Here is a 15,595-nt window from a genome sequence, read left to right as displayed (position 1 = left end):
TCAGCACAGCCCTGGAGCCATCCCGTGTTTGCTGCAGAGTGCACCCAGGAGCTGCTGCTGTGTGTTTGTTTCAGCCTGGCACAGCTGGCACAGCCTGGAGCTCAGGGCTCTCCTGCAGAACCCACCATGACTGCAGAGCAGCCTTCTGGACCTCCAAATGCTGCAGTGAAATCTGTGGTGAGTCTGTAACCTCAGAAACAGTAATTTATTGGGAGTCACAGATAAAGGGACAAGTACTAAAGTATAGACATTAGCAAACACTAATTTACATGGGCTGTAACCAGTTTATAAATAATGGTGTGCAAGGACCTGCATGGCCAGGGCGGAGCACTGGCAAAGCTACTTGGTAGCACTGGTTTCTGCAGATTACAAGGGATGGTATTTTAAAACTGCCTGGATGCCACTCTGTTTAATGTAACATTAAAATAGTGAAATAGTCTTAATGAACTTCAGCTCTACTGAGCCAAGTTCTGTGTCCATTTATATAAAATTGATTAATGCAATCAAAAGCAGAATCTGTTCCTTAATCTTTTTTAAATTAAAGATTGAATTTAGAGCCTAAGGCCTAAGCTTGGTTTGATAGGAAATGCTTGTACCAGGTATTTTCAGGCTGAAGCCCAATAGTGACTACATGATCTGAAGCAAGTCACCTACAGAAGAATGATCCAGACCCTTGAAGGAATTTCAGCCAGAACTGCTTGATAATCTTCAGCTGTCCCTTCAGAAATCTGCTTTTAACTTCAGCACTTGCTGTCTTCCAGCTCCAAGAACTTTATACACTCCAAAGCAGTGTCTTCAATGGATTTTGATGAGCCAGTAAGATTTGCAGCTAAGTAAGGCATAACTCCTGAAGTCACTTGATTGAAGTAACACACCTGTTTGAACAAAAGTAAATTAAACAAAAAAGCCTATGGATTGCAAGTTAGCCATTTTTTTGCAGAGCCTGGATGAGTACCACAGCTCTTTTGGATGTGAATAGAAGCACACAGTGCTTGTGAAACTGAAGGCAATAATTTGCAAAAAGCATGCCTTTTTTACAGCACTCTAGTGATCTGGATGTCCTCGCTGCTCCCAGACCCTCCAGCATCTGCAGGTAAATATACAGAGCAGTGCAGCAAGAAACACTTGTGTATAACATGTTAAATATGTGTGCTTTGTGAGCAAAGCTGTTGCCCCAAAAAAGGAACTGCAGCCACAAAGGGCTACTGAAAGTTTTCAGAAATGTGTTTCTTAAATGGAAAGGTTTTAGCCTTCCAATGGCAAAGAAGATTGGCATGGGTCCAGAGATGGGAATCAGATTGTATGATTCCTGGCATATGAAAGTTCAAGCAAGGAATTTAATTTGAACTAATTCCTTGGTCTTTGTAGTCAGTGGAAAGAGAGACACACCACCAGAGACCAGTGCAATGAACATCCTGTAGGGGTGTCTTTTTGGAGTCAGTGGATGACTCTGGAGGGGCAGGGCAGCCTCCAGTGCTTGGTTTAGAGCTCATTTCTAACAGTCAGTTAGAAATGGCCAAAGTTGGGCAAGACTGACTCCACACACCCAGACTGAACTCCTTTTTTGGAGGTGTTTTGCTGTTTCCTCCGCAGACTGTCAGCTCAGGCGAGGTGACAGTCGCAGGGCCGTGGGGACAGGGCAGGGGACACAGCCGGGCCCTGCAGGGCGACTCACAGTGCAGGAACTGCTGCTGGTGCTGTGGATCTGGAACCCAGCACAGAGGATTTCACTCCTGCAGAACTCCGGGCTCGGGGGCACCGCCCTGAGGGTCACCGACCTCACAGCCACCGTGTAGGGCTCCCTGCGGGTGAGGACAGGCATCACACCCTTCCTCTTGTTGAAAACCTTCACGGCAGTGACTAAAACATGTCATTTTCACAGGAAGGCAGAGGAGCTCGGGTGTTTTCAACGATCCTGGGTCAAAGCTGGGGCCCTGCTGAGCGTCAGTGAGGCTTCAGCACAGACCCCAGTCCAAGAAACCTCTGTGGCAGCCAGAGAACAATTCCCCACCTTTCTTTTTTAATTTACCCTGCTCTCTTCAGCCCATGTTTGCTGCATCAGGGAACAACTCTTACCCAGAGGCTTCACAGTGTGGCCACAGTAAAGCTATCCAAACTCATTCAATCCCCTCATGGAGGGGGAAAGCAAGCACAGTACAGAATACTGGCTTTTAGTGCTAACTTGAAGAATTACTGAATGTGAAAAAAGAAACAGAATAAAGAAGGGTAAGATACACCAAAAGGTTCCATTTGCCCACGTTTCACTATGTAAGAACAAATGATCTAATAAAAAATAATAAAACATTAAAAAGCAGGGTATGTTAAACTGAGTAAGGGACTTGGCAGAATTTACAGATACAATAAATGTGTGAGGTTTCAAGAACTTTCTTGACTAAGTAAAAACTGTCATTACAAAGTCACTTCAAACAAAGAAAAAGCAAACTCCCAGCCAGGTGCTTCAGCCCACTGGCAGGCTCTCTGGGACATGACTTTTTTCTCCATTTGCCCATTTGTAATTCTGGCCTATTTGCCCTCCTGGTAGACCACTGCCAAAGAGTCACTATCAGAGAATCAATACTGGACTACGCTAAAAATTTGTGATGCTCTGGATTTATTTCATTGCACCTTCACATTGCAAAGCAAATCTGGCTGTACAAACTCAGGCATCAACCAAGGAATCTCACTCCTTAGAAAGTAAAATGCCCTCTTTGTCACCTGGCAACAGATCAAGGTGACAGGACTCCAGACTGTTGCCCTAAAGTGCTCAGAGTTAAAATCAGAGTCATACTCACCATGGCTGACAGGGCTGCCTTTGGGACACCAGGATCACAAAGTCCCTGGGCTGGTGGCCTGCCATGGGGGCAGAGGTGACGTGGTAAATCTTCTCGTCTTCACTCACAGCCTGCAGGACCTCACATGTCCTGTGAAGACATTTAACACACACCTCAGGCCCTGGTGTGTGCAACAGCAGCTCCTCCAACTAACTCAGTGCAAACGGGCTCCATCCTGACACTGAACCTTTCCTTTTCATGTTCCAGCAGCAAGGCAGAGAGACTGAAACATTTAGGTCTTCTGCAACACTTCATGGGCACTGTTTCTTTAGATTTAGTTTGTTACAAGCTGTAAATTCAGTAGAGTTTGTAGGTTTTTAAATATGCCTAAAGTTCCACTTCCACCCTCTGGTAAAAATCTTTCAGGGTGCAATAACTAACTGAAAATGCTTCACCATATCAAATCAGTATAATTTCAATTCAGCTGTCTCTAATCACTATCCTACACCATAAAAGGCAAATAAAAAACCTCAAACACCTTTTAGAGCCATTCCAAAACCTGTTTCAAATTATACAGACTTACAAACATGTTATTTTTCTGAAAATACACATTTTGAAGGACCCCATTTCTTGATTTCTCACTTTGACTGTACAGTGAAATTGAGCATCAGTGTCCCCAACAGCACAAACATGAAGGAATCCAGCTTTTCCTTAATTTTTAAAGCTAGCACACACAATATATCCCCTTCAGTTCTTACTTTAAACTATTTTTTTTACTTGTTTTGGGTTTTTGTCACTTTTAACATACACATGTCTAAGAGTGGAGCTGTGCTCATTTGAGAAAAAGATGACCTCTCCCTGTCCTATCCCTCTATTTTGACAGAGCACTCTGTATTTTGGAACCAGACTAAGACAAACCAAATTTTACTTCTACACCAAAAAAACCCCAAAATCCGTATTTTGACTAATGAATGTTTGATGTCAAACCCTTACAACACTTTGTTCCTAACAGGGCAGGGTCTCACAGGAGTGTCTGTGGCAGAGGAGTGGCAGGGGGCTCAGAGCCCCAGACAAGGACAGGGTCTCACAGGAAGTGTCTGTCCCAGCGCTGGCGGAGGCTGAAGTCAGACAAGAGGGAGAAGGCCACGTGGGACGGGACCTTCACTTGCATCTCCACCTTGAACGACAGCACAGCACCCTCCTCGTGGGTCCAGATTTTCACCTGGGGAAAAAAAACAGGCAGCATGTATTAAAAACAAAGAATTATTACTCTAAATGTTTAGATGCATAAATGTTACACATTTAGGACTTTAGGCAGATTTTATCAGGAGTTCCTGGGAAATGCCACACACCTTTGTCCAGGCAAATCAGCCACACATGGCTTAGCCCTCTTGCCCCGAGAGCAACACAGCACTTCCCTTTCCAAAATATCCTTCCTTTTCTCCCTTGCTCTTTTCTGTGTAGCAGAGCACCCAGCACTAATGATACTCTGAATAACTACTTAAAATCACAGTTCTGCATCTCTTGTCCCCCACCTGTACTATCTTGCCTTGATTATTTTGGGTCTATTTCTAGTCATAGGCCTAAACCCCAAAACAGAGATTTCAAAAGGAATGACTTGTAGATAGCAATGCACACACAAGAAGGGTTTGTGACCTCCCACAAACCCCATGAAATGGAAGAGGATGGGTACAACAGAATGTTTAGAATTAGAGGATTTTATTCCCAAATTTATTGCTTCTCAAATCCTGAGAAGTTTAACAGATTGTAATTTCCAAGTGATGCAAAATTCATAAGGTTCATAATCACTGTTGAGGTTTTGTTGGTTTGGGTTTTTTTTCCCGGATGAAAAAGGAGAAATCTTTTGTTTTTTCTGTATTTCTGCAACAACAGAGATTCTATATTTCTCTGGATTGCCCTATCTTGGTAGAGGAAATAAACCCCAACTTGCTGAAGTAAAGTTTGGTGTAAAATTACATTCTTAAGAGCTTTTAAATCCATCTACAGGAGGTCTGCATCAATATTCCTCTAAGGCACAGAACAGAAACTGTGTTGTTCTAGGAGTCTTCTAGACCTGAGAAATCACAAGCAAAGCAGGAGGCGCAGCTGTCAAACACCTCTCTGCTAAGTGAACATTGGCAAGGCTGGATTATCTCTGCAGCCTTACGAGTCTTGTGGTTTTGTGTCAAAGACATCAAGAATACCATTTTTTTACCTTCAAAAACTGTCAAGTCAGCTTGGGGTCATTCCAGTTGCAGGGAAAAGGGAACAAATCTGCTTTAGGATCATCCCCCCTTGTGCAGTCCCTCTCCAGACTTCTTGTACCTCCCCCTTTAGGTACTGGGAGGTGCTTCAAGGTCTCCCCAAAGCCTTCTCTTCCCCAGGAGGAACAACCCCAGTTGTTGTCTCTGCCTCTCCAGGAGCTGGTTCAAACTTGCTTTTTCCAGCACCAGAGTTGCCTGCTGTTTATTTGACACAGCAGTGTTTACTGAAATATTTAACCACTGGAACAACCTACACACAGCACTGGCAGCTTTGCCATCACTGGAATTCCTTATGATTTGTATCTGCTCTTCAGTAAGTATCTTATGGTCTACATGCAAGAGTCAGTAAGCAATGTTTCGTAGCCTGCCATGCACAGGAGGTCAGACTAAGATACTGAAAAAGTCATTTATTGTCCCAAAACACCTCTGGATCAACATGATCTGGAAGTAAACTGCCAGTCACTAGCCACATTTCAGAAACCCAACCTTGGCAGATGCCAGATCTCTCTCCATTGTCTGGAAAACATGCACTGCAACAGGGTTAACACCAGGTTTTCCCTTGACTTTCTTCTGCTTTTCCTAGCAGCATCTTCCTCTGCTAGAACTGGTTTACACAAGTGTCCTCACTTATTTTGGGTTTATAACACCACTTCACAAACAGGGAGGTGCTTTGCTTTCAGATTTCTGTAATTTCTTTTCTGCACTTACATTATCCAGAGTCTTGGTTATATCCCACCCTGGTTTTCCTGCCAGGTGTGTCAGTGCAGCTATGTTGCTGTAACTCAAATATGCCTGAAACACAAGACATGTGTCTGAAAATCGAGGGGTAAATGTACATTTCACTGAACACTGCAGAAATTAGGTGTTCTTTTTTTTCCATCATTATGCTTCAACTGCAAACAAATGTTTATTTTCCTTGTAAGTGAAAACACACTTCAGTAGTTTCTGAATTAAAACACTTCCAGTGGCTTCCTGATGCACACACATGACTGTTGGCAAAACGATCTTAATTAAAGGACAAGAAAACACTATTTTCAGCTTCTCCAGTTATAAAGATGTGAAGAACAACCTTGACCACCAGGGAGACAATACAGATAACCTCTCAGACCACTGAATTAATGATTTTGTCCATCTTCCTCTTAATTAGAATCTACTCGAAAATTAACCTCTTCTTTGCTACAAGCTGGGTCCATCTCAGCAAATGTTTTTCACAGCAGGCTCACAAGCAAAGAAAATGCAAATATTTCCATTCTCTATGCTTGGCTACAGTGGATGGAGTTCTCATTTAACCACTCTATAAAGAGAATACAGGCCTTAGTGTCTTTATTGACAGGTTTTGATTTCATAGGAAATAAATCTTAACCAAGCAATTTTTATCATTGTGTGCATATTTACATTTGCTGTTCTGAAGAAAAAGAAAAAAGCTGCTTTAGCCAAAAAAACTGGACACTGAAACAACATTTAACTTATCTATAAATCTACCTAAATTCAGCTTCAACACCATTCACTGCAGGACACAGGCACAGTCAATGGCCCAGCACATCTAAACACCAGAGACACCTGGTGCAGGGAATTTGGGAATGAACATGATTTCACCTCTCTTTCCACAGATTTATGCTATTTGAATGTTCATCTCTCTATTGCTATCTTTCCCCCCACTTTTAGCACTTACTAAATGGTTTCCTCACTGCAATTTTTCAGACATTCTGTGGCTGGATAAAGACAAAAACCAAAACCCCAAACTACTTCCTCTACAGGAGAATTCAGCTTTTATAACAGCTGGGGACACTGAGGGATAAATCTGCAGGAGACCTTAAGGGACCACTTGTATGTATCTGTTTTAAAGACAATTTTACATCCGTTCTATTGAACTTACTCTTACATCAGTAGTGATTCATCTACTCTTTCTTTTTAAAAGAGGAATTTTACTGTGTTACACATCCATCCATTCCTCACGACTACCACAAAACTTCAGAGGGTCCACTGCACTGCCACAGCCTGAACAGCTGCTTCACACACCCCAAAAGGTGCACAAATACAGCTTTTTATGCACCTACAGATTACCTGGTTGCTTGTCTCCCAGGCATCAGAGGGCTTGTCTCCTTTAGCAGATAGCATGCATTTTCTAAAACATAATTAAAAAGAGACACAGTAGCATAAACTGGTTCTTTACATGTCTGTGTATGCTAGGAAAAATCACTTTCTATAGGTTTAAGTGCCTTCTAAATACAGGTACTTTATCAATTTTTGGTTTGCAATAACTCCTTTTTCTTTCCAAGAAAGACAGTGAAACACAATAACCTCCAGAGCAAAGTAATTTTGAGACAAGAGGCCTCTTAACAATTTCAGTGCCACTGAAACAAAAACAAAATTATTTGGAAATGTAAGCCACATAACAGTCATATATATGTTAAGGAGAGTTCAATTACTTTATTTAGAGGACTATGAAATTAAATTTTCAAAATGAAGACCTGCCAGTGACCCAGCTATACCTGGTGAGTCGAATCCTCCTCCTGGCAATAGCTCCATGGTACCTCCTCACACCATCCTGCATGAAAAGTGAACCAGAGAGCAACACATCTCATTATTTTAGAACAAAGCCTGAAAAAAGACAACTAAAAATTATTTATTCCACATGGGCAAATGCCAGAGAAGAAATACAAGCAAATAGTAATTGTGCACAAGCTAACCCAAGTAAACTGGTGGTTCTCTTTTTTCCTTAGCAATATTCTCTGAAATTTGAAAAAAACCAATGTGATAGAAGAGTTATATTATTGTAGCATCCTCCTGGTGCTCTTTGGTCCTAAAGCAGCTGCAGCTGGGCAGTGCATCACACACATTCTGATCTTTCTAAATGTGCCACCCACCAAATAAACTATTAACCTAATTTATTATCATCTGGTGTTCAAAGGACAAAGGAAACCTGTATTTTTCAAAGTCAGTTTCTCCTCTTGGGACAGCCTGCAGTAGTGAAACTTACTGCCCCAGTGAGTACATAAGATACCCTGATTCATTTGTCTAGTTCCCATCCTATAAAAAATAAGGTCTCTGATGCTAAAAAATAATTTCATTTCTGCCTACTCTGGCTCTCTAAAATTCTTGTAACTGGAACAGGAAGATTAGTGACAGGTGTTAACACCGCAAATAATTCAAGAATAGCATTCAAACTCCTTCAAATGCTTCATGAACCACTTTCAGGGAAACATGAACTGAGATCTCCATGTCAAAGCAACTGAAAAGCCCACCCACGTCATGGGATTTGATTCCCACAGACTTCTTTATTCACTCTATTTCTCATCTTTGTTAAGAGTTTATAAAAATAACTATTCACTGAATACTTAAAAATTTCATCTACAGTCAGTGGAACATGCACGAGACGCAGACAAGTGGAGAAATCTCCAAACACATCCGATTCTTCTTCTCTGCCCATCAACCAGAGAATCTCTAGTCATGAGGATCCTCCACTGAGCCTCTCACTTCTGGAAGACTAAAGCTAACAATAACAAACATCTCACTCGAGGGCAAACATTCCATTTGGAGCTTTTCTCTCCTGCAAGAAGATGTACTGCAGTGCCTTGGCTTCGTCTTTGCTTCCCCAGGAAGGCTGTGGTGACCACCCCACTCCTGAGAGCTCACCTGAGTAGTGGGCTTGACCCTGGGGAAGGTGAGCAGCTCCCCTTCGTCATTCAAAGCATTAAAAATGAGGAATGCACTGTTAATGTGCCGTGGCTGGTCCTGGATCCACTCCTCACAGTTGTAAGCCTCCACACGGACACCAACCTCCACACTGAAAGGACAGTTTAAATAAATCACTGAACTGCTGCCAGTGGTGCAGAAGCAGCCCTGAGACATGCTGGAAAGGACTGCAGTACCTCCACGTGTGCAGGAAGCCTGACTCAAATACCTTCTGTAGCATAGCAAATCAATTACTCAATTTGGACAGGCACACTTCTGAAATAAAATAAATGACGGCAGTAGCTAAGTAGCGCTAACAAAAATAAGAAATTAATAGAATGCAGTCTGTCAACAAGTGCCAAGATGGGGAGATCCTGGCAAGAAGCTGGCATCTTCTGAAGAGTCAAACCTCTGGGAGCAATTCAGCCCTTGAAAATTTCAGAGGAATATTTATTGTCTGAATTTGCAGGAGTGGGATTTGGTAACAAATGATCTTTAAACTGAAAGCCAGAGAATAATTTTTTTTTAAAACTTCCACTGATAAATGTGAAACAAAAAAGAAAAAAAAAGGCACATATAGGCAGTTACAGATGTAGATACGTGTCTCAAAGTCTTGAAAAATAATTAATTCACTAATGAAAATCCTACTGATGAAACGTGAAACACACAGCGTAGGCTGGTGCTGGAGATGCCGAGGGAGACAACAGATGAGGAGCTTTACCTGTTGTGGAAAGTGTTGTTGACAATGGCATTGAAGACCAGGCGGTCACCCACAAAGGATGGCCCCCAGAATTTGAACATGTTAACTGCCTTCAGGATGGGGTGTGAACGACACAGGCGGCTGAAACAAAAAGCCAGAGAGACAGACCAAAACACACAGTTGGGCTAAAAGCACAGCCAGCGTGACTGACTACAGAAACAGCGTTTGCAGGACTTGGAAGGTCACTAAATTACGCTGATCTACTCCATGCTAGCATGTTCAGCTCCAAGAGCATGTAACTCGAGCTTCAACCATCATAATACCACTTAGGTCATGCTGTTTCATCTCCAACACGTTTTACAAACACCAATTAATTCTCACTGCTTGAGACTGCTCTCTCTTAAAGTCAGACCATGAATCCCTTACCTACAGAGTAACCACTTACCTCACAGTTTCATTAATTTCTGCACGGGGAGCAGGCTCCTGAGCAGTGTAAAAATGCCAGACCTTAAAGCCTTTAAACAATTAAAGGAAACCTGAGCAGAAAGGCTGAGCACCAGGGACATTGTCCAAGCAAAGCCATGTCAAGTTATCTAGTCTTAATAGTTGTCCTTTTTTGCTCGTTTTTAGATTCTTTCTGCTAGTGTGATATGAAAGGAGAATAAAAAAACCCTCAGATGGCTACCAGATGCAGTCTGTGTAAATAGAATCTTGTTTCCAAGCTCTCTGGAGCAGGCAAAAATCAGGTTTCTTCATCAGTTCTGCATGTATTCAAAGCCCCTCACTTTCTGCTGGGATGTGCATCACAAATGGAAGAGGGGACAATATACAATATATGACATTCATTTTTAGCAACACACTGCACTCAGTAAGGAGCCCATGTGCACATCTAGGATAGACTGTTCCATGGTGAAGTTTTCTAAATTTGAAAATACAGTTTTGTGGCACTTCTAGATTTTAACTCAACTGCACTTTGAAAACTAATGTACCGGTATTGTTAAATGCACACAATTATCTGCAGCTAATTAACTGACTGGTACATCTCTGCAATAGTCTAATACATTTGAATTACTTTGTAATTAAATTAAAATAATTTGCTTCTCTGATTTAAAATGCTAAGCGTTGATTTTATTTACCATGTTCACTCTAAAGATGCGAACACAATAATGATGAGTAGAGGAACAAACCAGAAATCAGGCTTAAATATTCATTTCTTTCCTGGAAAAGTACACCCTGAATGCTTTTATTGCAAATGCAAGAAATAAGAAAGTATCCATCAAGTTCAAGCTAGTATTACTAATATTCAAATGGCTTTATTGCTATCTGCACGATTTTATGTATTGACCAAAAAAAGGTGGTGGGGAAGTGAGCAGGAGAGTGAGTAACCTTTAAAATGCCCTTACAAATTTTTTTTTTCAGGCTTATCCCTCCTCTGTGGGGAATTGGATGTTCCTCCATCACAGTCTGTGGCCACGGAAACTCCTACCTTGCACCTTCAGAGGTGGGGTCTAACTGAGTGGCCTCACAAAAGGTTCATAGTGAGAGTAGTTACTTCTCAAGCAAAAACTACAACATCTCTGCTTTCAACCAGACTCTGACACCAGCTATTATTTGCGAAATTCTCAACATGAGTAATCATGTTTGACACTAATTAGTTCAAAGAAAATTTGTCCAATACTCTGTTTGCTGATGTCTCCCTTCCTTTTTCATATCTAAATGTGACTCCCACAAGGTAAAATTTATCAGATGAATACAGGTAAATATTTTGAGTCATATTATGGCAAAAATCTGCAACAATCCTTCAAGCCATTGGAATTGCACATGGGGGTAAGGTCAGTGCACTCTGTTGTTACTAAAACAAGTTGTTTATCCAACCACTACAGAAAATCTGTTGTTATCAGTACAACCACTGGCTACAAATCAAAACCATATGAATAATGAATGGAGAAGTCATTTAATTATTAAAGATAAAAAGGGAAGACATATCTAACGTCCCTGCAGTGAATTAGGTCACTCAGTATGCAAGGAGAATTCAGACTGAAACTTGAGTGCTGCTTACAAAGAAGCTTTGTGCAGTGTCCAGGAACAGGAAGGGAAAAAAACAACGGTTTGACTCCAGGGAAGAGGAATTAAGTGATTATGTGCCTGGGTGACAGTCACAGGCAGCATCACAAAACATACTTTGTTCTTTCTACCTGAAGATGCCCGAGCTCTTTAAACTGCTAAAGTTGTTGCAAGCCACAGCATGTGCAACTCAGAGGGACTGAAAGGTCAAGTGACTTGCTGAGGGTTATGCATCCATTCTGTGCACACGCCAACAGAACAGACCCTGTTTATGTGGATCCTTTTTCTCTGACTTATTTTTCTTCTGGCATCACGAGGATCTGCAGACTAAGTTCTAGCAGGCTGTTCATTTTTGGATGTCACTTGATACAGGGTGAGTATTGGTTTGATCCTGGTTAAACAGCTAACTTTGTTTCTAAAACACTGCACCAAGCACAGGGAGAGCGGATTTCTGTTCCTGTATCCAATGTTAGCTTTCTGCAAAGATTCCCAGGAAGGTAACACAGCCTCTTTTGCCTGAGGCTCTGTATGTGTAACAGAATAATGTCTGAGTCTCAGTGGCATGGCATGCTGTGGGAGATGTACCACTTAAATAGTTCAAAGGCCTCCTGTAATGCGAGGAGGAAGACAAGTCACAAAGGCCTGGGTCTGTATTCTTCATAAAATAAATCCCTGTGAAACCCCTAACATTAAAAGCACATCCACTTAGAACCACATGCAGAGACAATGCTGTAGGAAAGTACCTTGCTGAAATGCTTGCAACTGTCTGCATCCAAGCCATGATCTGGCCACCAAAAGTGTTTCCATGATGGTTTGCATGGGGAGGCAGGACAAGCTCAGTGCTCTGTACATGAGTATGCTCAGTTGAAACTGCATCTTTTTCTTCACAAGTATCTGAAACAGAGCAGCATCAATGCATCAATGAATGCTTTCAGAAGAAAGCACACCTGGCGAAGAGAGCAACTTGCTTCAGACTCAGCAAAAAGAAGAAAAACAGAAAGGCACAGAAGAGCCTTGATGTTTGCAAGGGAAGTAATAAGAAGCTGAACATTTTCTCTATTCTCCCAGGAGCTGCTGCTGCCAGCCCTCAGTGCATGCCCACATCCCTGTGCCAGGGGCAGCTCCTGCAGGGGAGCAGCAGCTGAAGCCCCAGCATGTACTGGCTTTCAGGGGCGGTCAGAGCAGCTCAGCACCAACTCAAGTATCTGTCAAAGACTCTGCACTGTGTGTGATGTGTACCTGTACAGGTGTGTTCAATTAAGATTAGGGCAGGATTGTTTCACCTTGTTACAAATTTTGTAATTGTCTGAGACAACACCTGCAAGAAATGACTGAATGAGGATCTGAACCACCTTGTATTACCTGAGCATTTCTGATGTCACTTTCAAGTGTTTAGGCTTGCATTCTCACTCTATTCTCAATTCTTTTCACTGGTGTTTTGCAGGAAGATTTAGGCACGGGATTACATCAAGTAATTTGAAAAGTGCCTATCTGTGCTAGGAGCTGCTTGACCTGAATTGTACTTTTGACTTGTGCCATAATTTGCTAACTTTGTGATTATGTAAGCGTGTGGTAAACATATGACTAACTTGTACTTTGGACCTACTCAAGGTGCTCCCTAAGATCCACTCACTTTCAGGGTATGATTTGTACATATGCTGCTACCTAGCAGCCTTTACACACAATGTTCTCTTCTCCCTTCTCCCACTCTGCTTGTTCTGTCTCCTTAAGGAGGTGAATTAGTGCTACAATAATATCCTTCAAAGAAGGTTCCAGGAAAGGCAGCAGAGACAAAACCCATCGACCTCTGATTTGTCACTCAGGTTATTAAACTGTACCTTGTGAGACAGTTACCATGAAGACAAATAGCTTGTTTTCTTGTACCAAAGAAGAAGACTCTTCAGTTCTACGAAGTCTTACTAAATTGTTAAGGTTAGATCTTTGTTTATAACAGGTTTAATCTCTCCTCAGTAAAACCACATAATGCCTGTTATTTATACATGGAGCTACAGCTCAGATTTTCAAATACCAGCATATTTTCTTAACTGCTCTGAGTAATTTCTTTTGTGAGGGAACACAACAACCTACAAGCACAACTTTCTTCAAGAACAGAAATTACTACCATAAATAAAGAAGAACTTGTCTCTTCATTCCGTTCTTCTAACTTTTTTACCTGTTTTGACCTGCATATAATGAAATTCTGCTGGTTGGGAATCATCTAAGGGCATAAACATAGTTCTTACTTTTCTTCTGGCAAAGACATGGCCATAAGCCGGATATGAATTTCATGCTTCTGTCTACATCACAACTAGTGTCACAGAAGTTTATTGCTGAGTTTATTGGTGAGTTCTGGGTGACCTGTGAAACCTCACACACAGAACCACGTGAAAATCTGCATGTACATCTATTTAATGTACACCTGGCCTACAACCCTCTGCTTTTACATCTGGAATTTCTGAGAGACAAAGAAATACCACTCTGTTAGAATAACTGCCTTACACACTTCTGGCACCTCTATCCACAAATCTGGCACAGACTTTTCTACCTGACACCACAGCCCAAAGAGATGTTTTGCCTGCATTTTTCCTTCCTTCCAGCTGCCCATAAGTGTTTGTTCCACCTTCTGTGCTGAGTACAGCAATCACCTTCCTTATTGCTCTCTTGCATCAGCTTCTGAAAGACCTGGACATAGCCCAGCCGGATTTTTCTCCTCTCAATCGCCAGGCTGTGCTCCAGGTGGTCTTCTGCAGAGAGAAGCTGTACAGGTTTTAACTCAACCTGTGCAAATGGAGAGGAAAGAAATACAACAATTCTGAATGTCACAATCATAACAAAGCGCACTTTGAACTTAAAATGGCATCAGCATTTTCTACAACTTTTTCCTATCAGCTGTCCAAGATGACAAGTTTAATAATACAACTAACAGAGAGTATAAAGTTCAAGAGATTCTGCATTATCCTTAAAGAATCATTAATTAAAACTCAATGACAAAGTGCTTTAGCTTATAAATACAAGCATCCACAAGTGCACACAGTGTTTAAGACAGTTCTAATTTAAGAAAAAAAATCAAAAAGACAGGAAAAGATGAACAGATGAATAGATGAACTTAATATGAAGGTTTGAGGATAGAATTATTGAACCAGAAAATAAATTCAGCTGCACAGGTCAGTGGTGTCAGCGCAAATTCCTATGTATTTCAGTTCAATGACAAACTGCATCCAAACCAAATGTAGTAATTTTAAGAAAATTACTACATTTGGATAATTACACCACAGGTGACACTGAGTAATCACATGTGAGATTTGTCTTGAAGTCCTAGTCTCAGAAGCATTAAAATAATGCACAAAGCAGTGCACCACAGACAAATTCAACATTTTTTGTCTTTCAGTGCTGCCACTAATGTTTCTCAGCCTTTGACTCTTCCATCTAACCCTCTTCCAGATTCATTGCCTCCTTTCCAGTCCTTTTCAAGAGCATCCTAGATTTTCCCATGTGGCCTAGTTAAAAAATTAAGATGGTGATTATATTGACATTCTCTTTGTACAGCCTTAGAAACAGGTGTATAGAAAAGTGGATTTGAAAAAAAAATTCTTCAATGTCTCTAAAACTTTACTTTGTGATGGAATTTGAACTGAACTCCCAAACTCACTCTGGGACCTCCTGTCTAAAGCCTAATCTTAGTTAATCATCACCAATTTAATCCTGAATTGATCTCCCCAGAAATTTGGGCAAAAGGTAAACACGTGTATGTTATGAGTACGATATCAAACTAGTAACAAACGATTCTGACTTGATAATATTTTAGTGCTATCAGGGTAGCAATTTAGCCATTAGCCCTACAGAGACAAGAGCTGGACTTCCGTTTTAGTAAAACTGCTCCAGTCTGTTTCTTCTCCAAACTGTGCCACATCCTCACAGAACAGAGAGCAATAGTGATTGGATGTATTAATTGCTCATGGGATGACTCTGCCAATTTCCAGTGGATGTTTAACAGCCAGATGTGCTGTCATAACACATACAGTGAGACAGGAAAGTCAGATCCATGATGTGACGTTCAAGAAAGCAGAATTTTACATGCAAAGGGATTTACTAAGAGAGTCTGAGGAGTGTTTGGCCTTCCC

At 41.4% G+C, this 15,595-nt stretch overlaps 1 protein-coding gene across 1 annotated transcript in view; it reads right to left on the bottom strand.

The window, feature by feature from the left end:
* Nucleotides 1–740: 740 nt before the first annotated feature.
* The window catches only part of ACOT12 (acyl-CoA thioesterase 12), a gene marked incomplete at both ends in the record, with an annotated part of 22,411 nt that continues 7,556 nt past the window's right edge, over nucleotides 741–15,595 (bottom strand). The window contains 11 exons of the mRNA XM_084224818.1: nucleotides 741–875; nucleotides 1,676–1,802; nucleotides 2,793–2,921; nucleotides 3,860–3,993; nucleotides 5,744–5,827; nucleotides 7,100–7,160; nucleotides 7,528–7,583; nucleotides 8,672–8,822; nucleotides 9,432–9,551; nucleotides 12,218–12,368; nucleotides 14,120–14,252. Coding sequence (XP_084080944.1) covers nucleotides 741–875; nucleotides 1,676–1,802; nucleotides 2,793–2,921; nucleotides 3,860–3,993; nucleotides 5,744–5,827; nucleotides 7,100–7,160; nucleotides 7,528–7,583; nucleotides 8,672–8,822; nucleotides 9,432–9,551; nucleotides 12,218–12,368; nucleotides 14,120–14,252 — 1,281 coding nt within the window. The remainder of the gene's footprint in view (nucleotides 876–1,675; nucleotides 1,803–2,792; nucleotides 2,922–3,859; nucleotides 3,994–5,743; nucleotides 5,828–7,099; nucleotides 7,161–7,527; nucleotides 7,584–8,671; nucleotides 8,823–9,431; nucleotides 9,552–12,217; nucleotides 12,369–14,119; nucleotides 14,253–15,595) is intronic.

The sequence above is a fragment of the Fringilla coelebs genome (assembly GCF_963513975.1).
Source record: "Fringilla coelebs genome assembly, chromosome: Z".
NCBI lineage: Eukaryota > Metazoa > Chordata > Aves > Passeriformes > Fringillidae > Fringilla > Fringilla coelebs.
The sequence above is the reverse complement of the archived record's forward strand: the minus strand, read 5'-3'. Positions and strand labels throughout refer to the sequence as shown.